The 27,673-nt window shown below is 57.5% G+C and overlaps 1 protein-coding gene across 2 annotated transcripts; it reads left to right on the top strand.

Moving 5' to 3' along the window:
- LSS (lanosterol synthase) lies at positions 1-27,290 on the top strand. 2 transcript variants are annotated; one of them, XM_084642631.1, is made up of 22 exons: positions 1-106; positions 784-952; positions 1,822-1,960; positions 2,927-3,035; positions 4,374-4,495; positions 5,146-5,242; positions 6,231-6,366; positions 8,478-8,586; positions 9,412-9,530; positions 10,047-10,144; positions 10,621-10,648; positions 12,370-12,426; positions 14,028-14,099; positions 15,599-15,649; positions 16,665-16,814; positions 21,643-21,739; positions 22,016-22,121; positions 22,687-22,752; positions 23,269-23,349; positions 23,855-24,025; positions 24,669-24,747; positions 26,557-27,290. In XM_084642631.1, the coding sequence occupies exons 1-22, from the start codon at positions 93-95 to the stop codon at positions 26,767-26,769; spliced, it is 2,283 nt and encodes a 760-aa protein (XP_084498757.1). In that variant the 5' UTR covers positions 1-92; the 3' UTR covers positions 26,770-27,290. The 2 variants fall into 2 exon arrangements, with proteins under 2 accessions (XP_084498757.1, XP_084498758.1); XM_084642632.1 differs by lacking the exon at positions 1-106 and adding an exon at positions 413-431.
- The last annotated feature ends 383 nt before the right edge of the window (positions 27,291-27,673 follow it).

The following is a 27,673-nucleotide window of genomic DNA, read 5'->3' as shown; positions in this document are numbered from 1 at the left end:
GATTGGCCGGCGCCGCGTGGGCCCACGTCTGCCGAGCCGGGGAGCCGCGCGCCGGGGGCCTGGGCCGGCAGAGGCTGCGGGGCGGCCGCGAGATGGGGCGCGAGACGTGAGTGTGTATGCGCGCGCGCGCGGGGGGGTCCGTATCTCTGCGAGTGTGTGTGTGTGTGTGTGTGAGTGAGAGCGCGCGTCTCTGTGTGACCCCGGCCGGTGCTGTTGCTGCAGCCCAGTTGTAGCCTGCTTCTGTTCCGGCGGCTCCCGCAGCGGGCAGTCGGCCCCAGCCCTGTGCTCGGCGCTGTACGGCTGGGTGTCACGCTGCACAGCGCGGTGCCCGCACTCACTGGTCCGTGCAGTGCGGCCGGGGCCGGGGCTCCGAGGAGTTCAGAGACCTTTTAAAGCCGTGAGCTGCCCCACCCCTCGCAGCACGGCGGGAGGTGAGAGAGCCGCCACCCCTTTGCAGTGACCGGTCCCCAGGGGCCGATGGGAGGCTCCCCATGAACTTGCTGCGAGGACAGGAGGGCGGTGTGGGGCGGGAAGGTGCCAGGAAGGGGGAGCGCTGTCAGAAGTGGCCCCCTGTGCGGGCCCGGTGGAGGGCCTGTCAGGTGCTTGCCCCTTCATTCTTGTTTTGCAAAACGTAAGCGATGGCAGCCAGCGCGGGGCCGAGTGCGGAGCTCTCTGGCTTCTCCTGTCTACTGCGCGGCCCAGGGCACTGGCCGCCTGATGCTCGGAGCCAGCAGCGCTTGGTGACCCGCCCGGGGTTTGTCTGGTCCCCTGTGGTCTCTCCAGGTGTTTGCGGAGAAGGGGCGGCCCGTATAAAACAGAGCCTGCCAGTGACCTCGCCCGCTGGCGACTGAGCAATGAAGAGGGGCGGCAGAGATGGCGCTATCTGGAGGCTGGCGAGGAACCTGAGCGAGAGCAGAGCGGGCTGGAGGCTCACTGCCTCGGCTTGGACACGGTGGGTGGCTGATCTTCACGCGCAGCGCTTGCCAAGGCTGGGAAGGGGGCACCCACCTGATCCCTATGCTCTTGTGGCTGGCTGTAATTCCCCTATTTCTGCCATTGTCTCCTGCCCCCAAATGCTGAGCTGTTGTCTCTGAAGCAAGGCTTCTTTTCCGTGACTGTCTTGGACTCACGTGCGTGCTAATTCTACAGGGCAGGCACAGGTAATGCCGGCATCAGGGGCAGCGTGCGCACCCCACGCCAACCTGGTTGTATTGGGTACTGGGGAAGAGGGAAGGGGTCACAGCCACCTGCAAGAGGGTATCTTACACACCTGGGACCGGAATCCTCTGGCTCCTCCATGCCTGGAGCCCTGGAATCTGGCCCCTGAAAATATGGGGGGGAGACTGTTTGCCCTGCTCTGTCCCTGCCTGCTGACCCATGCTGGGCTAGGCAGGCCTGGTCCTCTCTGCGGATAATGCACTGAATGACTCAGAAAGTGCTTCAAGGCAGCAAGCGCCCTACTTGTATCCACGCTCCTCCTCTGCTCCCCTCCCATGCCCTCTTCGTCCCTACGCAGGTGCCGCACAGTCGCTTGGTGCTGGATTTGGTGTCCGGTTGCTGGCGTTGCTACTAAGCATTGTGTGAAAGGCCAGTGCAGTGCAGGCCATGGGGGAGGTACACGTACCTGGATTACCCATGGGCCTGCGGTGCCGCCATATTCCCTAACATAAGGCACATGATTCCTCCCCTGCCCTTCCTGCACCAGCTAGTGCGGTGCTGGGAGCCTGCTGGTGTCTTGGCCGCTGGCCATTCCTTGTGCGCGAGCTGGAGCATTGCTCTTTTAATTTGTGTCTGTTCCCGCTCCTCTTCCTTTCTTTGCAGAGTAAGTTCTTCAAGGCCTTGCCCCAGGCCTGCACAGCCCAGGAAGCGGCGCTGAATGGGATGAAGTTTTATTCTGGCCTGCAGGCGGAAGATGGGCACTGGGCCGGTGACTATGGGGGCCCCCTCTTCCTGCTGCCAGGTATGGTGGATGAAAGGGCTGCGCTGTGTGCTCTGAGCGTCAGCACTTCCCTACAGAGTTACCTGCCTAGGGTTGGGATAGCGGGTGCCAAGCAGGATCCGGCAGTGTGGCCAGGGTCTGTGGGGTCCGTGGCTCTTTGCTTAGCTGTCTGGGGGATGATTCAGGGTCAGACGCTGTCGTAGGCCTGGGCAGGGCAGCATCTTGTTATTCCCCAGCACACTGGGCAGTAAACCTTTAGTGGTCAACCATTTCCCCAGCCAGTGACCTAGGAAATGCCCCGGCTGCATTGCACTACAGTTAATCCCCAATGAACGTGTCTTTAATAATGAGCTGGCGTCTGTTGTGAAGCACCAAGAACTACCTAGCTAGTTAAATCCCCTGTCTGGTTTTGCTGAATGTGTGTGTGTGTGTGTTGTGGGGGGGTCCGTTGGTGCAGTTCTGACCCCAACAGCCTGTTCCACCGTGGGGGCTGAAACCGGGGTTGCTAGGGAAGGTCATGTGGTTGTTACAGGCTGACGTGCATGCTGTCTGGATGGCCCTGATGACACTTTTGGGTTCCAGCAGACGATGACCTTGGAGTCATTTAGCCTTGGGCTGTAGCTGCGCCCTGTTAGCTATAAGTGCAGTGCTTACTTGGGACTCCTAGCTACAGTGATTTCTCGTGTCCTGTGCTGACCATGAAGAGGACACATGCTTCTCTGAAAAAAGAAAAGGCGTACGTGTGGCACTTTAGAGACTAACCAATTTATTTGAGCATAAGCTCAAATGAAGTGAGCTGTAGCTCACGAAAGCTTATGCTCTAATAAATTGGTTAGTCTCTAAGGTGCCACAAGTCCTCCTTTTCTTTTTGCGAATACAGACTAACACGCCTGTTACTCTGAATGCTTCTCTGAACCAACTAGACTGTGCCAGTGGCTGAAATTGGGGGGTAGTTTGTCCTAAAGGGCGGACTGTTTTGTCCAACAGGTTTCCTGATCACTTGCCACGTTGCCAAGATCCCACTGCCAGAAGGGTACAGGAGGGAGATGGTGCGTTACCTGCGCTCGGTGCAGCTCCCTGACGGAGGCTGGGGCTTGTGAGTAGCAGAGAAGCTCCTTTCTTCTTCTTCTTCTAGCTGCATTGGGCCGGTTGTGTGTTCCAGACCCGGTTGACCAGAGGAATGGTTCCTATCTGTCTGTCCCTGTACTAAACAGCCGGTGAAAATGGTATGGAAATCTCAGAAGCCCCTCGCAAGCACAAAAGCCAGTTCCATTCCTGAGATGTCTGCCTCGCGTGTTGTTAATATGCTCCAATACAGCCTTATATCTGAGACATGGTTGCCAGGCATTAGGTCCTGCTGCACCTGCTTTGTGCTGCCCGTCACTAGCCCGCCCCGCGTCATGGCACTCCTGGGGGCGTGCAGAGCAGCTGTAGTGGCTCAAGGTGTGTTAGTGGGGTGGGCTGGCTGGGTCATTAAATACACTCGGGGAAGGGGGACACAGAAACAAGGGCGAGGGGAGCCTTCCAGCAGGCAGGGATGGACTGCCGGGAACTTCGCTGGGGTGGTGTCGGGGGCCGGCCTGCAGAGGCATTGTGGCTGTACCCTTGTTACGTGCATTCTGTCTTGGCTTCACCGGAGAAGAATTCTTTCCCGTCTCTAGGAGGAGGATCTGTGATCAGAGGCCTTGGTGAAAGGGGAAGAAATCATGGTAGAAACGTACGCTTGCACGGCCAGCTCTCCGCCACTGTCTAGGCAGGTTTCCCTATTCCAGCGAAGGAGAGAGGGACCCGGAGGAGCATTAGGAAATGAGGGAGAATGTTCAAAACTGGCTCATTTTCAGTGTGTCTCACCTTCAACCGATTAAACAAAATCACTGAAATCCCACCAGCCCTCAAGCTGGCCCCTGGGAGAAAAACACTCTGATTTCATTATCAAATCAAGCCCCACTTCATCGGCATTTCCAGCAATGCGACGGTGGGGGTTTCAAAGTACGTGGCGTTGGTGTCGCTCTGCTCCCCCTTGGCTTGACGAGAGCGTTTGCCCATGGCTTCAGCGGGGACAGGCTAGGCCATGGCTGAGTGCTTCTGAAGCTCCCGCCCCCGCCGCAGCATCCCAAGCTTGGCCTGGTGCTCCCTTACATGTGGGAGATGGCTCGGAGCTCTGCTGAGTGCGAGACTGCTGGTGCTGCAGTGCCGTGGAGGCCAGCATGTGGCGTGGCCAGAGCCCTTCTTCACTATGGGGAGACGTCTAGCGTGAGGGACCGGGAGCATTTCCTTCCCTTTTCCCAGCAGCATGGCCCAGAGTGGTTGCTTTTCGGTTAGTTTGCCCAGTTAGCTTTAATCCCCTGCTTAGGTTTGCCCCAGTAAAACCAGTCTCGGTTGATGGCACAAGCTCTCAGCCACGTCTGACTTCCCCACTCTCTGTATGTGGCAGGCATGTGGAAGACAAATCGACAGTGTTTGGCACAGCACTCAACTACACGTCCCTGAGGATCCTGGGAGTTGGGCCAGATGACCCTGACCTCGTGAGGGCTCGGATCAACCTCCACAGCAAAGGTCAGCACGTGGCTGGAGCTCTCTGATATCCTGTCCTCTCGCCCCAGCAGCCATAGAAGGACTATGTTTAGAAGGACTTGCCCAGCTTCGAAGGGGTGAGTGGTAGGCGAGGGGACATGTTCCCAGAGTGGCGTGAGCCTTTGCAATGGCTTGTCCTCGGCTGCATGGCAGCATGTGCAGTTCACACATCAGTTTCTGCCCTGCCGCCCCTAGCTTCTCCAGTGCTCACCTTCTGGGGTGATGGTGAAACCTCAGCTCCTTCACCGGTTGCAAACACTTCCGTTTGGGAGGCCGGTCCATCTCTGCAAACATCCGGTCCATCTCTCAGCAGTCAGTTGTGGGTTAAATCGCCACCTCCAGCACCCCTCACGTGGCTTAGCTTCGCTAGGTGGCTCCGTGACACGACGCTCAGTGGTCTCGCCAGCTGCACCTTGCACAGAAAACGTGCCTTTCCCACATGTCGTTTCTGAATGGCTGTCTGTCGGTGTGCAGTGCCCTTTGTGTGCCTGCAGCTGTCCAGGGCCCCTGCCTGCCGCACGACCAAACCAGGATTCAGGAGCCTCTGTTCATGCCCTGTCACATGGTGAGGTCCGTGTCCCCAGGCCCTGTAGCTGCCATCAGAGCCCAGATCTGTGTCTGTCTCTCTCCAGGTGGTGCTGTGGGAATTCCGTCCTGGGGGAAGTTTTGGCTGGCCGTCTTGAATGTTTACAGCTGGGAGGGAATGAACACGCTGCTCCCTGAGCTGTGGTAGGTGCTATTCTGTATCTGCAGAGTGTATTGATTTTCAGTCCCAAGCCGCAGCCCCGTCCCCTCACAGCAGCACCTAGCAGAGAGCCCAACGCTGAACACCAGGGACCCTGAGAGCAATCTCCGGCCTGCACCAGTCCCCCATTCTCCTGCTCAGCCTGGGCCAGCAGGCTTCAGGCACAGAAACCAGCCACCATTCCTGCCAGGACCTGGAGCAGAGGGGATACGCTGGGGCGTGGACTGATTCAGGAGGGATGTTCTGTTGATGACCTTCCCTCCCCCATCCAAGCTCGAGCTCCGGCCTTCCTGCCCTCTCTGCCAGCCTCCAGACCCACACGTTGCGCTCGCCTCAAATCCCTTCCTCCTGGGGCTGAGCCTGTGCTGGGTCCTGACATGGTTCCTCCCCATTTGGCATGCCATGGCTGTCCCCGTCCTGGAACTGGGAGTGCCGCAGACTCTCCCAGCGCCCAGGGACAGCTGGTGCCCGAGCTGGCCATGGGGCCAGGAGCAGGGGGCAGTGTGAGGTGAGGGAGTTCAGCCATTTGGCTGATTACAGGGAAAATAGCGGCAGTTTCCCTGTAATGTTCCCTGTAGGAGAGGCTGTTTATTCCCCTGCGCCTCCCTCTGGACCCTTTAACACGAACCGCAGGGAATCAGATGCAGCCTGTTGGCAGAGGGCCCCGCCCAGGATAACAGCCTCGCTGCGTTGCTGGAGGAGACAGTCTCCTGGCTCCAAACAAGGTCTCCGGCTTCTCTCCCAGCTCCCCCGCACCCTAGGAGCATGGAGCAGTGATTGCCTGGGGTCTGCGCATTGTCCTGTAGGGCTGCTCTGACGCTGAGGCAGCGGCTATCCTGGCCCCCCGAGGGTCTCCTGGGCACATTACCCCTCTGACTGCCCCATAGCCCTGTCCTTAGCTGTGCCCGTGTCCCTGCGACCCTCCACTCCCCAGCCCGCACCCTGCGACAGCGTTCCTCTGTGGTGTGGCAGGCTGCTCCCGACCTGGATGCCAGCCCACCCCTCCACGCTCTGGTGCCATTGCCGTCAGGTGTACCTGCCGATGAGCTACTGCTACGCCACGCGCCTGACTGCCGGGGAGGATGAGCTTGTCCAGAGCCTCAGACAGGTAAACGAACTCCCTGAGCACCCACCCCGCTCCTCACCCTGGGTAACGGTGGCCTGGAGACCCTTCCTGCCATGGCCCAGCTGTGTCTAGTCGCATGGACCCGAATCTCCTCATTGGACCTGAATCGCAGGCCCTGAGCACCTGGTGGTGCTTTGTTGGAGATCCCTGTGGGCTCGTTGTGATGTGATGTGATCCCCACGTCGACCCTTTGTTCCCCCATCCCACCAGAGCTTCTGGGTCTTCCCCTCTGCCTGGGCACTAACCACGATGGCCCTGCGCCATGTCCCAGCAGCCCCGTGTCTGACACCTCCGTTCCTCATGCTGCCTCGTCTCTGTTACCAAAGAGGAGCTCTGGGGTGGGAATCTCCCCTCGTTCTCTGTGGCAAAGACTTTGGCAACCCTGCCCCTCAGCGTCTCGTCCTCTCTGATTGTTCCGCTCACTCCCTGCTGCTCTAACAGGGCCAGCGACTCTCGCCAGCTTCTGGTTCTCCGAGAGTTACAGAAGTTCCTATTTGCTGCTGGCCATTCCGGTTCCCTCTGAGCCTCCTTACACCTTCCCTGTCACGGCTGATGCTTCTGTATGTTGGCGTCGTGTGGGCTGCATTTCTGCTCCTTCAGGGGGTTGCTTGACTGAGCCACGTGGCCCTTCCATGCTTTCCCTTTAGTTTAGGGCTGAGGTACGACTGGCCCATGCTGGGTTGGGCCCCTTGATGTCAGTATGTGGCCACTGGTGTATTACTTCTGTGCAGCATCCCAGCTCTCGTTAGCAGACGGAAAGGCTCTGCCATCATATGTGTGGTAGTAACCTTCCAAACAGGAGCTGCATGGAACCGATGCCCTGCTGTCTGCATGACAGCCTGGAGGCCGAATCATCACGTTAAGGGACTGGTAGATCATCTCGTCAGGCTCCTGTATAATACAGGCCAGAGAATGTCACCCGGTTACTTCAGACTGAGCCCAGCGATGTCTGGCTTCAGTACAGTGTGCCATCCAGAAAAGCAGCCAGTTGGAAGATGGAGAGTCTGCCAGTTCCCTTGGCAGCTCATTCCGGTGGTTGATCATCCTTGTTGTTCACTGTTCTGGCCTTATGGCTTTAGCCACTGGTTCTTGTTCTGCCTTTCTCTGCCCTTCGGTAGCTGGTATATTCTGCCTGTGAAGGTTCTTCTGCCCTGTGATCCAGTCACCTGCCAGTCTTATTTCTGATAATCAGTGGCCAGGACAGTCACGGGGGGCCGGGAGTGCTCTCCTCAAATAGCCAATATAAGGCACCGCATTAATGCTCTTCCATTGCTGATAACCTTGGCTGATGGGAGGGGAGGGATGGAGGGAGCCCTATGGGGCAGGAATTGGGGTGGGCTTTGGGGAAGGAAGGAGAGAGCTGGGAGGACAAGGTAGGAAGGAAAGCCAAGGGCAGAGTGTCTGGGGTTGTGCAGGGAGCAGACTTTCCCTGTGAATGCCATGGCACGGTACTTACCACACACTCGTTCACAATGCCTAAGGCCTGCACTTTCCAAAGGGAAGAGTGATATTTTGGAAGGTGCTGTTGGCCCCCCGGGAGGGGTCTGATTTGACAGAACTGAGCTCTGCCCTCTGCAAATCAGACTTGGTGTCTCAGGCTGGGCACCTGACACCCCTAGGCCTGAAGGGGAGTTATGCCTTAGGGGGCCGTCGTCTTCCTGCCCATGGGGCTGTGGGAGACCTGCTGTGAATTGGAGGGGGGTGGAGTCCTGCACACAGGCCTCCAGCCAGAATTAAGTTGAAGTGTTAGCCCTCCCTACTGCCTGAGCATGCTCCAACATGCTCCCCCTGTTCTGGGCTATGTGGGCCCTGGAGGCCCCCCACATCTGAAGGTGCTTTCTGCTCTTGTTAAGTCTCTTTAGCAAAGGGTGCTGGGAGCAGCTCCCACGTGGGACCTTTCCTGGTGGCCGGTGTGGAGCCCGCAGAGCGGGCCAGGCAGCGCTGTCCTCCTTCCCTGGTGCTGCCCTACGCACTCCATGCTGAACTCCCCCGGCTGCTAATGCCGCCATGCTGACAATTGCAGCCGTCTCATGGGTCTGCTCCCATGGCGCGCTAGTGACCGGCTGGCTAATCTCCTGCCTGCTCCCCGCCAGGAGCTGTACGTCCAGGACTACTCCAGCATTGACTGGCCGGCCCAGAGGAATAACGTGGCAGCCTGCGATCTCTACACCCCGCACAGCTGGCTTCTCACGCTCGCCAATGGTGAGTGGGGCACTGGCTGGGCCTGGCCAGGGCAGGGCGAGGGATAGCGGATGTGCAGGTTGTTTTCTGTCCCCACAGCCATGGGTCACTGACGGAGTTGAGAGCTGCCCCATAGCCTTGCATCCGACCCCAGTGCAGCCCCCAAGCTTCCCGTCAGCCTTGCCCTGCCAGTGGGATCTCAGAGTGGCCAGGGGCAGAAGCTGGCAAGACAGTAAATTACTAAGCCGGGAGGGAATGCCTGTGCCTGACAAAGCAGTGTCTGCCTGGCTTCAGCATAGCGCCTCAGTTACTGCCCTGCCCAGCGGGCATGAGAACAATCTGTGTGCTGCACTGGCTGCTTGCGTCGGCCACGAGCCGGCAGCAGCCGCCTGGGCCCAGCAGGTAGAAGAGGCGCAGGGCTCTGTGCTGATTGCCGCTGGAGGAGGCTGAACCCAGGGCCATCCTGAGTATCTGGTGCCATTGGTGCCGAATCAGGGCTCGTAGAACAATGCCAAACACTGCAGAGGCTCCGAGTCCCGTGCGGGCCGTGGGCTGGGGGACTGAGTGAATTCCTCAGGTTCTGTCCCCCCTTCAGCAGCTTCCCCCTTCCCTCTGGCCCTGCCTCGGGCTGAGCAGCAGTGAAACACCCAGGGTTTAGTCCAGGTGTGGAGCGTTCTGGGGCTGTGTCCCTGGGGCTTGTGCCCTGCTCCCCCCAGAGCCTTGGCTAGCCAGGGAAGGGGTGGGGGGAGCTCTCTGGGGCTCGGGGCCAGGCCCTGCTTGCACAGGAGTTGGGATCATGCAGCTGGTAAGAGTTTCCTTATTGTGCCTCTCTCATTCCCGTCTCAGCCATCCTGAACGTATACGAAGCCCACCACAGCGCTCGGCTGAGGCAGCGAGCCATCGCGGAGCTGTACGACCACATCAAGGCTGATGACAGATTCACCAAGGCCATCAGCATTGGCCCGGTAGGCTGCTCATTACCGCTCCCAACGAATAAACAGAGCTGACTCCGATTCCTGCCCAGGCATGGGAGAGACCGGCCTGGGACTCCCCGGCTCTGCACAGATGCCCTGGCATGTAACCATAGCAAGCAGCAATCCAGGCGGGCTCAGGGCCTGTTGTGCTGGGCGCTGCACACAGGAGAGTTCCCAGGAGATGACTAGGGGCATGAGCAGCCGCCTGGTTGTTGTCCAGTGGCAGTGGAGGCAGGGCATGCCAGCTGTCCCCCTCTGCGGAGTCTTCTGGGAACAGCTGCGGGGTGTGGAGTCAGCTGGTGGAAGGCCCTGGCTGGAGAGTGATCTCCTGCGCTGTGATGGGGAACAGACATGGGGATGCCAAGGGGTCCATTCTGTGGCCAGAGCCCCATGTAGACCTGCTCGCTCACCTGCAGACAGTCCCCAGCCTGGAGTTTGCTCCTGTGGCTGGCCACAAGGTCAGGTCGGCTGTGCTCTGCAGAGGAGTGACGCCTTCTCTCTCGGCAGATTTCCAAGACCATTAACATGCTGGTTCGCTGGTACGTGGAGGGGGAGAGCTCTCCAGCCTTCCAGGAGCATGTCTCCAGGATCCCTGATTACCTCTGGTAAGGCCAGGGCCATGCACCTCCCCAGCCCCGAAGACCGTGCAGGGCTCCACTAGAGAGAGCCCCGCTGTCCCGCGCGGGAGTCCGCAGGCCCTAGCAGGGAACCCGCTGCCCAGCCCTGCCATGCGGGACCCCACTCTGCTCCCAGGGCTACCCCGCTGCCTAGGCCCCAGGAGCAGGGGGCTCTCTGCAGGCAGCATGCGAACAGGGGGGTCCCACGCTGATCAGCAGCCAGCTCCAGACACTGGCTTCTCATTAGCAAGTCCCACTCGCTCCAGTTCTCCCAGTCAGGTGGGGGCCAGAGGGCTGGGAAGGGGCGGGCCAGGGCCCCTGGGGAATCCGCTGAAAGACGGCCACTGAAGCCGAGTACTCCATGCCCCGACAGCAGTGTTGTCGGACGCCGGGTGGCTGCGGGAGGTTGGGGACGGCACCGCGCTCCCCAGGCTGCTGCAATGATGTGCTCTCTCTCCATGCAGGCTGGGGCTCGACGGCCTGAAGATGCAGGTACGGCGCTGTGGCCCTGGCAGCGAACGCAGGGACGCTGGGCGCGCTCTCGCTGCTGCTGAGACGGCTTGCAGGGCTGGGCAGGGATCCCTCACCCGGGGACTGAGCGTGTACTGCAAAGGGGGTCTCGCCAGGCTGCTCTGCCTCAGGGGATCTGCCACCCCTGCAATGTCTCCCTTTCCTGCCAGGCTGTGGATAGTCGCAGGGCCAGCCCTGGTCCAGCTGTGTGGCTCGCGGCAGCCGCCTCTCCTGTCCTGCTCCTCCTCCTGGCTGAGGGTAGAAGGGATAGGTATCGGGAGCAGTACGTGTCCTCGCTCTCAGGCAGCTGCTTCCCCTGCACCTCTGGGGGTTGTTCGGCACCCGTCATCCCGTGCCCAGCCCCTTTGCTCTGGCTTTCCGCCCCTGCCACACATTTATTGCTCTTGAGGTGGAGCCTAGGGGAGGAGTCCTGTCCTGTCCTGTCTCTGCTTGTGCGGTTCTGGCCCCCACGTTAGCGGGCAGCCCCACTCCTGCCCGTGCTGGGGGCTAGAACAGAGCACTAACGGCTGCTGGGCCTCAGCTGAGTGTCCAGCAAGGAAAGGGGCTGCGTGCTGCTCCCCCACGCCCTGGCCACGCAGGCCTGCTTCTCTGTCCCACTTCCTGCAGCTCAGTGTCTCCCAGGCAAATCTGCTTCTCCTGGGGCAGTGGCGAATCCCCCAGACACAGCTCTGCCACCTCCTTTCTACCCTGCCCCACAGCTCCCCTTGCCCCCGGCCAGCCGCTCGCACTGCTGTCTGCCTGTGCAAACAGGGACTGTTCCTGGTGTCGTGGCCTGGTCCCGGCTGACAGAGCACTCACAGATCCGCCATGCAGGTGGTCTAGTCATGCAGTGGTCCACCGAGACCACCTCCCAGCTCCTCTGGGCTTGACTACCGCAACTGCCCTCTCTCGGGCTGCCCCACGGCCCAGCCCTGCAGAATCCAGCGGGACCCACAGGCTGCTGCCCAAGCCCCCCATGTGCCTGGAGCCCTGTCGGCCCATCCCAGTCCCCTCCTCGCACTCCCCGCTGGGTTTGGGATCCATGGCCAAACTGACCTCATTCTGAACCCCTCTGTAGGCTTGCTGCAGCCTCTCTCCCCTTCCCTCCGGCCTCCTCTACCATGCGAGAGCTGTGTTCCCTGCAGCTCCTTCCCTCTGGGCCAGCCTTCCTGGCTCTGCCTCGCTTCACATCTCAGCTCGGAGACCCTCTCGCCCGTGCCTACGGCTCGCGCTCTCCCTGCTGCTGTGGGCTCTCTCTTGTTTCCAGTCGCTGTGTGTGGGATGCAGCGTGCAGCCTAGGGTGCTGTATACACCAGCACTGGATTGGGTGAGGTGCCTGGAGCCATCCTGCACTGGGTCCATGCGGGGCTTGCAGGATCAGACCCTAAAATAGCTTTGGAGGGAAATTCTAACTCCCATCCCCCAAACCAAAAAACCCCATAACCCTGCTCCTGCTGCCCGTTTCTGCCCCAGTGGGTTTCCTTAGGCTGCAGCCCTCCCTGTGCACGAGGCTCATTGGTGCAGCGTGCCGGTACCCAGCCAGCGTGCCCTACAGCCTTCTCTCTCTGCGGGGCCCATGGGTACAGCGTGATGGCAGCCTGCAGGCAGCGTGGCCGCACTTGCTCATCGTGTCCTGTAGGGGTGGGTGGGAAGCCTGGGGCGGATGGAAAAGCTGCTTCTCAGTGCACGCTCTTCTGTTCCAGGGCACCAACGGATCCCAGCTCTGGGACACAGCGTTTGCCGTCCAAGCCTTCCTGGAGGTAACGTTTGCTGGTTGTGCCAGCCTGCTGGCCGCCCCACAAGGGGCGTGGGTCTCAGACAGGCACCATCCTGCACTTTCCTCAGTGCCATGGCTCCTGGGGGCCCAGCTCCTACAGTTTACACTCAACAGTAACACTAGAGAGAGGTTTCTACAGCCTCCGGTGTCAAGACCAGACTGAACTGTTACGATCATCGAGTCTGACCCCCTGCATAGCACAGGCCAGAGAATGTCACCCTGAGCTCCCTGCACTGAGCCGGTAACCCAGGGGTGGCCAACCTGGGGCTCCGGAGCCATATGCGGCTCTTCAGAAGTTAATATGTGGCTCCTTGTACAGGCACCGACTCCGGGGCCCAGCACCAGCTTTCCAACGTGCTGGGGGTTGCTCACTGCTCAACCCCTGGCTCTGCTCCAGGACTTGCCCCCATTCCACCCCTTCCTGCCCCCTCCCTTGAGCCTGCCGTGCCCTCGCTCCTTCCCCTTCCCTCCCAGAGCCTCCTGCATGGCACGAAACAGCTGATCGGGGGGGAGGGGAAGGCGCTGATCAGCAGGGCTGCTGGTGGGTGGGAGGTGCTGGGAGTGTGGGGGTTGGAGCTGCTGACGTATTACTGGGGCTCCTTGGCAATGTACATTTATAAATTCTGGCTCCTTCTCAGGCTCTGGTTGGCCACTCCTGCGGTAACCGGTGGTGCAGCCAGAGCACAGCCGTTAGAGAGAGACCTGCAGGCTTGCGATCCCAAAGAGCTCCGAACGCACGCTAAGGGTGCGGAACAGCTAGTGCCCCGTAGCGTCAGGTGGACGCACCTGCGTACGAAGGCAGGTGTGGGCAGGTTTGCAGGCGGACTGGCCTTTGAACGCTGGGTGCGAGGTGTCATTGGAGGACGGCTAGAATGTCATGGGGCTCTGCACGTGTCCCGGTAGTAAACACCCAGAGATGAGCAGCACTGTCTCGCCGCTTGGGAACCTGCACTCGGCCAGCTGCAGGGAGAAGCCGCTATAGCTGTTCCATAGGCATGTGGCCCCTGAAAATACTGTCCTAACCCCCGTCAGGTGCAGGCATGTGGCCCCACGGCACTGGTGGGTAGGCCTTGACGTGCATATGGGCAGGGATCAAGGGGAGTTCCTGTCACCTCTTCCCTGCACGCGCAGTGTGTTCTCTGTGGGGCACTGCTACGAAGATGGGCCACATCGCACCAGCTGTGTACAACCCGCCCAGAGCCCAGCGCGGCTCGGAGCCAGCAGCGGTGTTGGAATATAGAGACTGGGGTCTGGCTGCTCCGAGCGAGCGATGGAGGTGTGTTGCTTGGCGTAGCTCCAGCATCGGGCACTGCATTGCTGCTCTGCCAGTCGCTCGGAGCCTGAGAGTTCCTGTTCCTCACCTGTGCCAGCTGAGCCACCCTAGTGCAGATCTGCTGGGTGAAACTCTGGTGCCCCGGAGTCCCTGGCTGGCCAGAGTGCTGTGTTTGACTCTTACCAGGGAGTGACTGTGCCGGGCACGGATTCCAGGAGATCTCTTCTCATTTGTTTTTCCCGAAGAGCTAAGCTGATCACAGAACTGAGCAGTGACGTCTCTTAATTTTGTGTGTCTGCCTCCTTGTCTAGGCTGGCGCTCAGAATGACCCGGCATTCGCTTCTTGTCTGAGGCAGGCCCATGAGTTCCTCAAAATCACCCAGGTGAGCACTGAGTTGGGGTCACAGATGTGGGGAGTCAGCATTGACTTTGGTAAGGCTGCAGTGTCCTCCCGTGCACGGAGCTGCTGCACAGCTTCCCGGCATCCAGCCCTGCGGATCATCCCCCCCGTGCGCTTTAGGCGTGGGAGCTAGGGGTCGGTGGGGGATGCAGCTCCCCCAGGTTTCACTGTGAAAGGCACGCTGGTGCTGTTGGAAGGACGCTAGCCTTACGTTACAGTTCTCGAATTCCGGAGCTGTGCTGCCCCCCTGTGGAGTGAGCGGGACTTGTGTTTTTTTGGCCTTGCGTTTGAACACACAGGGTTTACAGTTTCGTTAGCTGGCTTTCGGCACCCAGCGCCACTGGCCGTCCTGGGAGATACGGAGGGAAGGGGTTTGGTACCAGACCACGGTAGGGAGAGAGGCCCAGAGTCTCAAAGGTATTGAGGTGCTTAACTCCATTTGGGGCTGGGGGTCAGAGTCCCGGGGCATTTTAAAGGAGCGTGGCAGGGAGGCGAATGCTGTGTGTCCCACAGGCTTGCGCAGCTCAGGGGCTTTTGTTGTCTATGAAATGCACTAGTTTGCAGAGTCCTTTCTGTGCGCCCCTGTCAAATGTCGCTGGATCTGTAGGTTTCCTCCTTCTTACATTCCATGGGGCTTTTCTGTAGGGGCTGACCTCGCCGGGTTCTCTCTAGGTCCTGTTTCCAGAGCCCTGCTTCTGTCCCCCTGCAGCTCCAGTGAGGGTTCTCGCAGTGAGCTGTTCCCCACCCAGCCCTGGAGCCCGGGCGGGAAGTGCTGCAGGGCACGGCAGTGTGCTTTGTCTCTCTCAGGGAGGGAGACCCGCCTGCTCTTGGACACAGCTGGCACACGGGCCTGGCTGGCCCTGAGCTTCCTGTGACATCCCTGCACTGGTCCCGTTTCCTGGGGCTGCTCCCCAGGCGCTAGTGAACCTCCGCTGGTGTTCTCACCGCTGCATCGTCCAGGCCTGTTCTAAGCAGGGCTGCCTGGCCGGGGTCAGACCCCCGCAGCCGACGGCTCTCAGGCTGCCCTGTCCCTGGTGCTGGGCCCTGCGTGGCAGGGCAGCTTCATGGGAAGCTTGGTGCGGACTGAGGGGGGGTGAAGCACTGAAAACGAGTGGACGCACAGGGCCCTCTGCAGCCGGGCTGGGGGGAGAGCTCCAGGTGCCATGTGTGCTGACACAGGCGTGCCAGGGCAGCACCGGGGCATACTGCAATAGGTCAGCAGTGGAAGTCCCTTCTGCTCATCCCCCCCCAGCGCTAGAGTCTAGGGCCAGCCTTGGCCCTGGGCCGATCCAGGGAGACGTGGCACGGACAAGCACCAGTCCCAGGCGATCAGACTGGCAGCGCAAACAGGAGTACTCTGCGGGCGCGGCTGGCCTTGATCCCATGGCCATTGCCATAGCTGTGGGACCTCTGCCCTTTGCAGTGGGGCGTATGGGACCTCCTGCCGTTCCTCCTCACCGGTGCTCCTTGTATCTCCTGCAGATTCCGGATAACCCGCCCGACTACCAGAAATACTATCGCCAGATGAGCAAGGTACAGCTTGCCACAGGCCTGGATTTCCCTGGGATGATTCTCCCCTGTCGTTCCATGTTCGTTCCTCATGTGTCCGGCTGCCCCTAGCTCTGTTAGACTCAAAGCGGAGCTATCCTGTGATAGCATCAGAGCGAGGCTCTGGCCGGACTCTCTGGTGTCCGGAGGAGTCTGCGGCTGTGACTGTGATCCCAGGTGCCGAGGGGCTGGCAGTTAGACAGGCTGGGCCACCGCGCACACGGTCTGCCTGCTTGGAAGAAGGGCACGAGCTGGCGTTTACCTGGCGGTGCCCGTGGCATATGAAGCAGAACAGCAGGTGGCCTGGAGTCCGTATATACGGGCGGGGCTTGGCTGATACACATCACATCGCAGAGGAGGGGCTCTGTGAGCCCAGGCCGATAGGGTGTGGGCCCAGGGGTGGCCGCCAGGCCAGTTGCCATGGAAGGAGATGCGGCACAATCCCACTAAGGCCTGTTTGTGGCTGGGGCTGGGCAGCGTTGTTTTCTCCAGTGCGGTATTTTTTGGTGAGGGAGGCTGCCTCACCTGGGAAATTGAGGGTCCCATATAACAGGCAAAGGGCAGCCAGACACAGCACGAGCTCCTGCCCCCAGACTCCTCCGCGGCAGCCTCCCCAGGGGCTCCCGTTGCGCCCAGCTGCTCAGTGACTGACTGTCTGTGGGACGCCTGTCCACGGCACGGGCTGGACTTCACCTGTTGCTGGCACTCTGCTCGGGGCCCAGACCTAGGTTTGGTCCCAGCCTCCAGCGTGAAAGCTATTGCAGTAACTCCTGGTGCCACCTTGCTGTTAAGGAGGGATTCCCCAGCCTCCTGCTGGACTCGGGGGGGTGGGGGGGGGTGGTTGTGAGCGTTCTCTCCCCAGTTCACGTGCACAAGCGGAGCTGTAATGTGGGGTTGCATGAGGGGGCTCCACCTTCCCTTGGGCAGGGCAGAGCGTGGCGGGGGAGTTGCCCTCGCTCTCCGTGCTCCTGGGGCTGAGTGCTGGTGCCTGACTCCCCAGGGCGGATTCCCCTTCAGCACCCGTGACTGTGGCTGGATCGTGGCTGACTGCACTGCGGAGGGGCTGAAGTCGGTGATGCTGCTGCAGGAGACGTGTCCCTTCATAGCAGAGCACGTCCCCACGGGGCGCCTCTTTGATGCTGTGAATGTGGTAAGAGGTGGCGGAGACCCAGTGGGGAGGGAGACCCTCCGAGTCTGCGCCACGTCTCTCGGAACAGCTTAAAACAAAATGGCTTCTGGGTGAGGGATGTTCTCCCCCTGTGGCCTCCGGCGTCCTGTGGCTGGACATACGACCTGCTGGGTCTGAGCCTGGGATCACATCTGGATGTGAGCTGGGCCTGGCTGGCATGAACCCCAGGAGGAGCCCCGGCAGGGCTGTTAGTGCAGGGCCTCTCGCTGCCAACGGGTGTCGCTCCCGAGTCCTGAGAGGGGAGCAGCGCGTGCAGCCTGACAGGCCACGACCAGGTTGCCCTGGGTGCGGGAGAGAGCGCAGAGCTGTTCTCAGTCCCTGCGGGGGTGCGTGGAGTGACAGCACAGTGCCTTTCCCCGGGCGGGCAGGCGGCTCACAGCACAGACGCCCTGGGCAGAGAGCTCATTCGCCCAGGTCTTGGGGAGCAGACGCGAGCGTCCCGAGCTGGCTCCAGGGCCTTGGAGACCAGGCAGCTATTCCGTGGGGAGCATAAAAGTGCCTCTGGCTCTGGGCAGCTCCTAGCAAAAGGGAAGGGAAAAAAGAAGGAAGAAATGAGGCCTCATTTAGCACAAAATTGAGATGTTGAGAATAAAATCAAGGAGCCAAAGAACATGAAGAGAAAAAAATTCTTGAATTGCCTATGCACCAATGCTCAGGGCCCGGGTGGCAAACAAGAGGAATGGGAATTGCTCATCTATGAGCATAAATGTGATCTAGCTGGCATTACTGAAATCGGCTGGGACAAGTCTCACGACTGGAATGTTAAAATCGTTAACGTTAATTGTAATGTTAAATACGGCCTATTTAGCAAGGATCCAGTGGGCAGAAGGGGAGGGGAAGTGGCATCGACATAAAAAATGGCATCACCTGTCCTGAGTCACCGATAACTCAGAAGCCAATGATCTCGAATGCTAATAGATCAATGTTCTGGCAGACAGAGCACAAGTTGGTGTTTGCTACAGACCCCAAATCCCACGAGGGGCCAGGATGACCGGACCCTTACGCACCTATCTACAGTGTGTAGGGGGAAAAGCTGTGTGATCGTGGGGAACTTCAGTCAGAGTGACCCACACTGGAGGGCTCATGCAGCCAGTAGCAAAACATCCTTGGGATTTCAAAATCTCCTTGACCGTTTCCTGACTCAAAAAGACACGCAAGAATTCTATATTGGATCTTGTCTTGACAGATAAAGAGAAACTGATCACACAACTAAATATTAATGGTAGCTTAGGTACAAGTGATCATAACTTGATCACATGAGTAATGTGCAAACAGAATAAAGTCCAGACTAGAGGCATATATACTTGGTACTTTAAAAGGACCAATCTCACAAAGCTAAACAATTATGACCAAAATCAGCTGGGAGGAAGAATTTAATCAGAGAAAATGTGGATGATAACTGGGAATTGTTTAAGAACAATTTGATGCCCAAAAGCTACAATCCCACAATCAAGGAAGAAGGCGGTAATGGATAACGAAAGACCTGGATAAGAGGGGAAGTGAAGGCACCTATAAAAATAAGAAAACAATGTATAACGAATGAAAGAAAAGGGAAGTTGAAACCGGAAGCTAAGAATTGTAGAAAATGGATGAGGGAAACAAAGAGGCACAAGAAGAAATCTATGGCCTGCAGAGTTAAGGACAATAAGAGGGAGTTTTTTAAGATATTAAGAACAAAAGAATCCTGACAATGGTATTGGTCCATTACTAGATGAAAATGATAGAATGATCAGTAATAATGCAAAACAAAGCAGAAGTGTTCAATAAATATTTTCTATCTGTATTTGGGGAAAAGCCAAAAGGTGTAGTCGTTATCATATGATGATGATCTTTACATTCCACTAGTATCTCTGGAAGGTGTTACAGGAGCAACTAAAGTTAGACATTTTAAAATCAGCAGGTCCAGATAACTTGAATCCAAGAGTTTTTAAAAGAGCTGGCTGAGAAGCTCACTGGACTGTAAATGTTGATTTTTCAATAAGCCTTGGAACATTGAGGACATTCCAAAAGACTGAAAGAAAACTAATGTTGTGCCAGTATTTGAAAAGGGTAAATAAAATATTTGAGTTAATTATAGGCCGGTCAGTGTGACATCAGTCCCTGGCAAGATAATGGAGCGGCTAAGGAACTCCATTAATAAAAAATTAAAGGAGGGTGATATAATTAATGCCAGTCACCATTGAGAATAAAATTAGAATAATCAAAAATTATTTATGGAAAATAGATCCTGTCCAGTTTGGTTGATAAAGGTAATAGTGTTGATGTAAGACTTAGACTTTTGTAAAATGTTTGATGTGGTACCACACAAAATTTGTTGAAAAAACTAGAACGATACAAAATTAACATGGCAAACATTAAATGGATTAAAAACTGGCTAACTGATGGGTTTCCAAATATAATGGTAAACAGGGGATCGGCATCAAGCAGTGTGTTTCTAGAGGTGTGTTACAGGGATCAGTTTCCTGGCCCTTGCTGTTTAATATTTTTATTAGGGTTGTCAGTTAACTGTGATTAATCCACACGAGTAACTAAAAAAAATTAATCGTGATTTAAAAAAATTAATTGCAGTATTAATTGTGCCGTTGAACAATAGAGAGAATCAAGTTTGTTTACATTGATGGGAGATAATGCTGCCTGCTTCTTATTTACAATGTCACCTGAAAGTGTTCACATGGCACTTTTGTAGCCGGCATTGCAAGATAATGACGTGCCAGATATGCTTCATGCTTCGGCCACCATTCCAGAGGACATTCTTCCATGCTGATGATGCTCATTAAAAAAAAATGCGTTAATTAAATTTGTGACTGAACTCTTTGGGGGAGAGTTGTATGTCTCCTGCTCTGTGTTTTACCCCCATTCTGCCATATAGTTCATGTTATGGCAGTCTTGGATGACGATCCAGCACGTGTTCATGTTAAGAACACTCACTGCAGATTTCACAAAATGCAAAGAAGGTACCAGTGTGAGATTTCTAAACATAGCTACAGCACTCCACCCAAGGTTTAAGAATCTGAAGTGCCTTCCAAAATCTTAGAGGGACGAGGTGTGGAGCATGCTTTCAGAAGTCTTAAAAGAGCAACACTCTGATGTGGAAACTACAGAACCCAAACCACCAAAAGAGAAATCAACCTTCTGCTGGTGGCGTCTGACTCAATTATGAAAATGAACATGTGTTGGTCCGCTCTGCTTTGGATCGTTATTGAGCAGAATCCGTTGTCAGCATGGACATATCCTCTGGAATGGTGGTTGAAGCATGAAGGGACATATGTATCTTTAGTGCATCTGGCATGTAAATATCTTGCAATGCCAGCTACAACAGTGCCATGCAAATGCCTGTTCTTTCTTTCAGATGACGAAAATAAGAAACGGGCAACATTATCTCTTGCAAATTGTAACCAAACTTGTTTGTCAGAGCGATTGGCTGAATAAGAAATAGGACTGAGTGGACTTGTAGGCTCTAAAGTTTTACATTTTTATTTTTGAAATCAATTTTTTTGTACATAATTCTACATTTGTAAGTTGCACTTTCATGATAAAGAGATTGCACTACAGTGCTTGTATGAGGTGAATTGAAAAATACTCTCGTTTTTTACAGTGCAAATATTTGTAATAAAAAAGAAATATAAAGTGAACGCTGTACACTTTGTATTCTGTGTTGTACTTGAAATCAACATATTTGAAAATGTAGAAAACATCAAAAATGTTTAAATAAATTCTATTCTATTATTGTATAACAGCACAATTAATTGCTCGATTAAACATGATTAACTTTTTTAATCGTGCAGTTTAATCGTGATTAATATTTTTTTAATCGCTTGAGGATTAAAATAATCACTGATAAAATTTGCAGATAACACATAGATTGGGGGAGTGGTGAATAATGAAGAGAACAGGTTACTGATTCAGAGCGATATGGATCACTTGGTAAGCTGGGTGGAAGCAAACTGCATTTTAATATGGCTCAATGTAAATGTATACATCTAGGAACAAAGAGTACAGGCCCTACTTACAGGATGGGGGACTGTATCCTGGGAAGCAGGGACTCTGAAAAAGATTTGGGGGGCCTGCTGAAGAATCAGTTGAACAGGAGTTCCCAGTGCCAAGAGAGCTAATGGGATCCTGGGATCCATAATCAGGGGAATCTCAAGTAGGAGGAGAGAAGTTATTTTATCTCTGTATTTGGCACCGGTGTGACCATTGCTGGAATCCCGTGCCCAGTTCTGATGTCCGTAATCCAAGAAGGATGTTGATAAACTGGGGGGGGTCAGAGAAGAGCCACGAGAATTATTAAAGGATTAGAAGACCTGTCCCATTGATTGACCTCCTTGAGTCTATCACTGTTTAGTTTCACAACGTGAAGGTTAAGGGGTGACTTGAGTCCAGTCTAGAAGTACCTACATGGGAAACAAATATTTAATAATGGGCTGTTTGGTCTAGCACAGAAAGGTCTATCATGATCCAATGGCTGGAAGCTGAAGCCAGACAAATTGAGACTGGAAAGAGAGGGTATTTAAAATTTGGATCAACTCCAGGGTTGTGGTCAATTCGCCATCACTGGCCATTTTAAAATCAAGATTGCCTGTTTTTAGAGGATCTGCTGTCATTGGAAAAGACTTACTTTGGGGCAGGTCTCTGGCCTGTGCTATGAAGGTCAGGCCAGCCCTTCTGGCCTTGGGATCTAGGGTTCTGGAGAGGGATTGTGGGGGTCGTGGGGAGGGGGTTGGTTTGTAGCAGGGAGTGACCAAGGCTGGTTTGGATTGTCAGTCTCTTCCCTTCCATGTCCGGGCAGTTGTTGAGCATGAGGAATCCTGATGGAGGCTTCGCGACGTACGAAACCAAGCGCGGGGGCCGGCTGCTGGAGCTCCTGAACCCCTCGGAGGTGTTCGGTAAGGGTAGGCGCGATGTGCCTCTCTCCAGCTACTGTTGCTCGCACCGCGAGGGGAGGCAGTGGCAGGTCTGCTGGGAGTGCTGCCCAAGGCAGGCTCGGGGGGGGTCTCGGCCCAGTCACACAGCCAGTGCCCATCCCCAGAGACAGCCCCTTGGATGGGAGTGCACCGGGGAGGCAGGGCCCCTGTCAGCGCCTGGCATTGTCCTCGAGCTGCTTGCTGGCCACGAGTCCCTGTGTGATGGGGATGCTCACTGCTGCTGCTTCTGTCCGGCAGGTGATATCATGATAGACTACTGCTACGTGGAGTGCACGTCGGCCGTCATTCAGGCACTGAAGCACTTCCACGGGGCCTTCCCTGAGCACCGGGCCCAGGAGGTCAGGTAATGGGGCGAGGGAGCACCGAAGTGTCAGTTCAAAGCTTGCACCCTGGGGAGATCAGTAAGTGGGGCCTGCTGGGATGAACCTGGTGCGGGCTCTGCCTGTGTGCTCTGACCCGCAGGGCAGACCCTGCCGCACACGGCTCCGGGAACGAACCCGCTAACCGAACACGGCAGCTGCTGTCCCAGCGGGTGCTGCTGGTTGGGTGCACCCCCTGGGACAGCCCTGCCCTGGGGCAGCGGGGGGCACCCTCCTTTCCTAGCTACCCTTTCAGAACAGCCCGCCTGAGTACGTCTGCTTCCTGTGTGAGGCCAGGATGTGTTTCATCTGCAGACCAGCTGGGAGGCCACTAGCAAACGTCCCGGGGTGGAGGGCCTGTCTCCATCTGAGCCCCCAGGGGCTTTGGAAGCTCAGTCCCACTTGCAGCTTAAGGCCCTCGGGTGATCCTTTTAATAGGAGCCAGGCCCCCGCTTCTCAGAGGGGATGTGAGCTCCCAAGGAGCCCCTGGGTCGGGCAGGCAGGGGGGCAGACGGTGCACACTAAGGAACCCCCTCTCCCCCTGTCTAGAGAGACGCTGCGCGAGGGCCTGGCGTACTGCTGCAGGGTGCAGAGAGCTGACGGCTCGTGGGAAGGGTGAGTGGCCACGGGCACCTCTGGTGCAGCAAACGCCCCGCTGCTTGGGGCAGGAGGCGGCTGGGGTGAGGGGAGAGGGGCTGGTGTCCGCACTCTTGGGCAGCCCTCTCTCCCCTTTCCCTCCGGGCGTGGCAGGGTCTGGGGGACGGGGTGTGGGGGGCTGGCTCAGGGAGCCCACGGCAGTCCAGCCTGTTACGGTCGTGTCTAGGGTGCCGCCGCAGACCGGAGCGTGAGGCGCTGGGTGCTGTACGGTGAGCGACTAGCCCCCTTCGCTTGCGGACTAGAGACAAGCCAGACATGCGGCGACGTGGGATGGGCTTGCGACTCCTGGCCCGTGTGTGCACGACGGCTCTAGTGTAGCCTGAGGGGACAGACGGAGGTGACAGGGCCCTCCCCGTGGTCTGTGGCAGGGAGGGAGGGGGACTTCCCATGCCTGTCTGTGGTGCGGGGGGCCGGTGGTGTTCAGAGCCGCAGAGTGTTCTGCGCTGCCTGACGCCGGCGCTCTCCTCCCGCCAGGAGCTGGGGCGTGTGCTTTACCTACGGCACCTGGTTCGGACTGGAGGCCTTGGCCTGTCTGCAGCACACCTACGAGAACGGGTGAGTGTGGGAGTCCGGCACGGCTCTGAGTGTGGCTCCCTGGCTGCCCGGGGCCTGCAGGGCACGGCCTGGAGCATGGGGGGTGCTGCATCACTCTGCTGGGAGAGGAGCTTTTTCAAACCCAGAGCAGCCTTCCCTGCCGGGCTCCTCTGACCTGTCCTGTAGCCCTCCTGTCCCCCACTCACTGACAGTCACAGCCCCTTGGGGCCTTGTCCCCAGCCCGTGGTCCCCTCGCTCCAGCTTGTTGGCCGCACGCAGCTGGGGGCTCTGGTGTTCACAGCCAGCTTTGTGCACTCGCCAGAGGAGCTCGCCTGGCCCTAGGCTGCTGCTCCCACCGCCAGGGCCAGGGCTTATCTCTGAGCCCCAGGCTCCTGCTAGAGCCTGACTGGCCCAGCTTCACACTGTCTCCTGCCCCACCAGCCCCTTCCCCCAAAGCCCCACGAGGCCGCCCTGGCTTAGGCCCTTTGCCCCCAGTGACTCCCACTGCTCTGCCTTGTCCCTTCAGAGCCGCATGCAGGGAGGTGAGCCAGGCCTGCCAGTTCCTGGTCTCCAAGCAGATGGAGGACGGTGGCTGGGGAGAGGACTTTGAGTCCTGCGAGCAGCGCAGATACGTGCAGAGCCCCACCTCCCAGATCCACAACACCTGCTGGGCCCTGCTGGGGCTCATGGCCGTCAGGTAGGAGCACCGATGCCGCTTCTCACGGCAGAACATCGTCCTCTTCACCTGCATTCACAGAGCATGGCCCTGCCAAGGACCTTGGCACCGGGGTGCTGGCGTGGAAGCCTTCATTCGCGCCATGCCTGCCCTCTGCTGTGCTCTGCGGTGTCCTGGCCTGGGCTAGCCCAGAACACACGCCCGAGCGATCGGGAGGCGCCCGCACCAAGAGGGGTTAGCCAGTGACCGCTCCGATCCACGGGCTGGCTCTTGGTGCCGTCGTCACGCCACCGGCTTCCCCACAGCAAGCGTCCGGGCTCTGCCAGGCAGCAGCGCAGCCCAGAGCTGCCACCCCAGCCTTGGCACGGCCGGATGTGGCTGTTGTCGCAGGCCTGGCTTTAATGCCTGGTGCTTCCTCACCTGCTTGGTTGTCTGGGGCCTTTGGTGCCCACCCTGCCGGCCTGTGAATGACACAGAGGTGGGGGGTGTGGCCATCGTGTGAGTGCTGGGGGCTAGTGGGGAGAGGAGAAGAGCTTTCCTGTTCCCGCTGCGGTGCCGGGGAGGGAGAGAGGACAGCTCTGGCTGTGGCCGCGTGCGCTAGGGGTCGGGGGCTAGCATGCTATTCGGAGTCAGCCCCACTGACCTCGGCCCCTTCGCTTTGCAGATACCCAGATGTTGGGGTGCTGGAGAAGGGGATCAAGGTTTTGATTGACAAGCAGCTGCCCAATGGTGACTGGCCTCAGGTATGCAGCTCCTCTTTGCTTTCTCTAATGTGTCCAGCCCCTATCACTGCAGGCATTTCAGCCAGCCAGCCTTCTCCCTCTCGTCCCTCCCAGCTGTGGGAGAAGCAGGCTGACGACTCAAAGGGTTTTGCTGGGAGCTGTCAGTGAGGGGGAATCGCTGGTTGAGGATGGCTCCGTGGAATCGCTGAGCTTTGCATTTCGTTCCGGCCTGTGGTCTCTTCTGTCATGTGGCAGTGAGTTCCACAGTCCAGGCCAGCTCCAGGGAGAGGTCTGTCTCATGTATTGAAAAGCCTCCCTGTCTGGGTGAGCTGGTGGAATGCAGTTGTCAGGAGAAGTCATGGGTCTCAGGAGAAGGGACGATCTCTCTGGTGGAGAAGGTTTAAACAGCAGCTGGAGCCCTCGCCCTGGACTCTGTGAGAGGGGAGCCGGGGCAGGGAGCAGGTACTGGGGTGACCTGTGGGGCAGAGCAAGGAGCTGCGGCATGTTGAACCAGCTGGAGCTGTTTAGAGCATGTTGGTCCATCCCTAGCTGCAGTAATGAGCCGTAGATCTCACAGAGAGGTGGGGGTGCCGGGATACACTCTGGGTGGGCCCTGCTTCTGATCAGTGCAGGCTTCGGGCTGAGGCCATGAGGTGAGGGGGCTTTTGCTGTCGTGGTTGCTTGGGGATCCAGGCACCATGCAGAGCCCAAAGCAGCCCAAGGCTGCAAAGCAGCGAAATGCTGTGGGAGCAGATGCCCTCGGCAGTGGGAGTGACCCAGATGAGGCAGGGTCTCTGGCTGACCTCCCTCCTCTCCCTACCACGCTGCCCCTGGGCTCCGCTTTGCCAGCTGCCTGTCATCTCCCCGCTGTTCACGCTGGCAAACTAAGGAGCGCCCCAAGCCAACCCTGTGTGCCCTGCCTTCCCCTGCCAGCACTTGCCCTCTGTGTCATGTGGAGCTGGGGCCATTGCGGGGTTTGCTGCTTTGTGCACATGGAAGTAACCTGTAAATCCCTGGATGTGGATCCGTTTTGCATCCCAGTGGCTCACCATACCGCAGGGCACCCTGGGTGCAAGGACTGTGGGCAGGACGAGGCTTCTTCTATATATCTCTGGGGTATTCTCCCTTCGCTCGGGCCGCGTGGCTTTGTGTGACTCTACCTGACCCTTCCCAGGGCCCCGTGCCCTCGACTAGCGGAGCCCTGGATCCAGCTGGAACCAGGAACAGGGCAGGGCGCGGCTCGGCTCATCTGCTGACCCCTGTTGTTCAGTGGCTGGAGGTGTACGGGGAGATGCGGGCACCGTGTGCTAAGGGGGTGGGAGTGGATGGGCAAAGGGCTGCAGGGAAGCCCTGGGAGGTGGGGAGGTCTGACTGCCTGATTCTGGGGCCGGCCCCAGCACACGTTAGAGCAGCCCAAGGACTGTTTTAGTACATGGGGCTGGCCGCAATCCCATCCAGCAGCACGCTCCATCCGTGCCACGACCACGCCACATGCTGGAGGCTGCAAGAGCCTGTTAACGCTGGCTCTGTGCCAGGCAGGGCAATCCCCACCTAGGCACTGCTGGCCAGTGTCTGGCCCCTAGGGGCCACCGGAGTGGGGTGGGGAGCCTGGCCCTGGGTGTGTGCGGTGAGTCCTGCCTCCGCAGGAGTGAGCAGGAAGGCAGGGAATGTATCCGTGTGCCGGGACATGTGGGAAACATGGGTGCATCAGTCATAACATGGCACAGTACCTGCGACAGACCCTGTGAGAGTGCAAAGGGCTTGTGGGACTTCCCCTTGCTCGTGAGCACCCTGCCAATCCTGCCTCTTTCTGTCTCTCTCCTCTCGCAGGAGAACATCTCTGGAGTGTTCAACAAGTCCTGTGCAATCAGCTACACCTCCTACCGCAACGTCTTCCCCATCTGGGCCCTGGGGCGCTTTGCACGCCTGCACCCCGGCAGCAGCCTTGCCGGCAAGCTGCAACCCAGGTCCTTGCACAGCGAAGAGGAGATCCTGGCTGGAGGGAAGCGGGATGGGGTTCTGTCAGGGTCCCCCTCTGTCTGAGCCTTGGCCCTGCCCACGCCCCATGGCAGGCCTGCAGCCTCAGTGAGGATTTGCTTGGCTACAAGGCTCTTTAAGGGAGCCTGGCAGGCCCTGGCGCTGTGTCGTGGTCCATGAGGACTCTGCACAGTGATTCTGGCTCCGTGCCTACGTGTGGGCTTGGAGGGGCAGCGAGTGTGTGGGCACTGGCTGGCTTATAGTCAAACATGCTGTATGGCTGGGGCCTGGCTTGAAGGGACCCCTCTTCCCGGCTCCCTTGTGTCACAAGGCTGTGTCGCGCAGGGCAGGCTGCTGTGGGGTGGGGCCTACCCGTGTGACCTCGAGCAGGTGTCTGCCCTTCAAGCTGGAGGAGATGCCAGCGCTTGCTGAGATGGAGATCGTGCCCTGACCCTGGGGTTCCCAAACCTCTTTCCCCGGGGCCCACCTGTGCAACTGCCATGGGGTGCTGCCGCCCACTAGAAACGCTTCCTGAGGAGACCCGTTAATTTTAATTACTGCATCCATATAAACGATAACACTAGAAACGATGTGCTTGGTTCCTTTCCCTTGTGATCTCAGCTGGACATCCCGAGCAGCACTCAGTCAAAGAAATGGCCCAGGGTCTCGGAAACCAAACCGGTTCAGTAAAGCTACGCTTTAAACCCCGTGGAGAGTAAAATGTGGTGTTCACACAAGGAAAACTCATTTCAGTATACAATGGAACAATAAGCAACACAACAATGGTAACACAACTGTTGAATAATTACACATTGTGTTCTTTTGATTTTAAAACAAAATAGTTGGCCAACTTAGCACACAATATTGTGTTTTCTATTTTTTTTACTGTAAAATCTGAATGTTACGGTGTGTAAGTAAAGACCCAGCTCAGCTCTCTACTAATTAGGTCAAATATTGTAAATAAAAATAT

The sequence above is a fragment of the Lepidochelys olivacea genome (assembly GCF_965140295.1).
Source record: "Lepidochelys olivacea isolate rLepOli2 genome assembly, chromosome: 11".
In the NCBI taxonomy this organism is placed as follows: Eukaryota; Metazoa; Chordata; order Testudines; family Cheloniidae; genus Lepidochelys; species Lepidochelys olivacea.
The sequence above is the reverse complement of the archived record's forward strand: the minus strand, read 5'-3'. Positions and strand labels throughout refer to the sequence as shown.

Bases quoted from the DNA above. Each gene is read 5' to 3' on its own strand.
- LSS (XM_084642631.1), top strand. The intron at 3,036-4,373 runs GTGAGTAGCAGA...TGTATGTGGCAG, and splicing joins CCTGACGGAGGCTGGGGCTT to GCATGTGGAAGACAAATCGA. The intron at 14,100-15,598 runs GTGAGCACTGAG...TATCTCCTGCAG, and splicing joins AGTTCCTCAAAATCACCCAG to ATTCCGGATAACCCGCCCGA.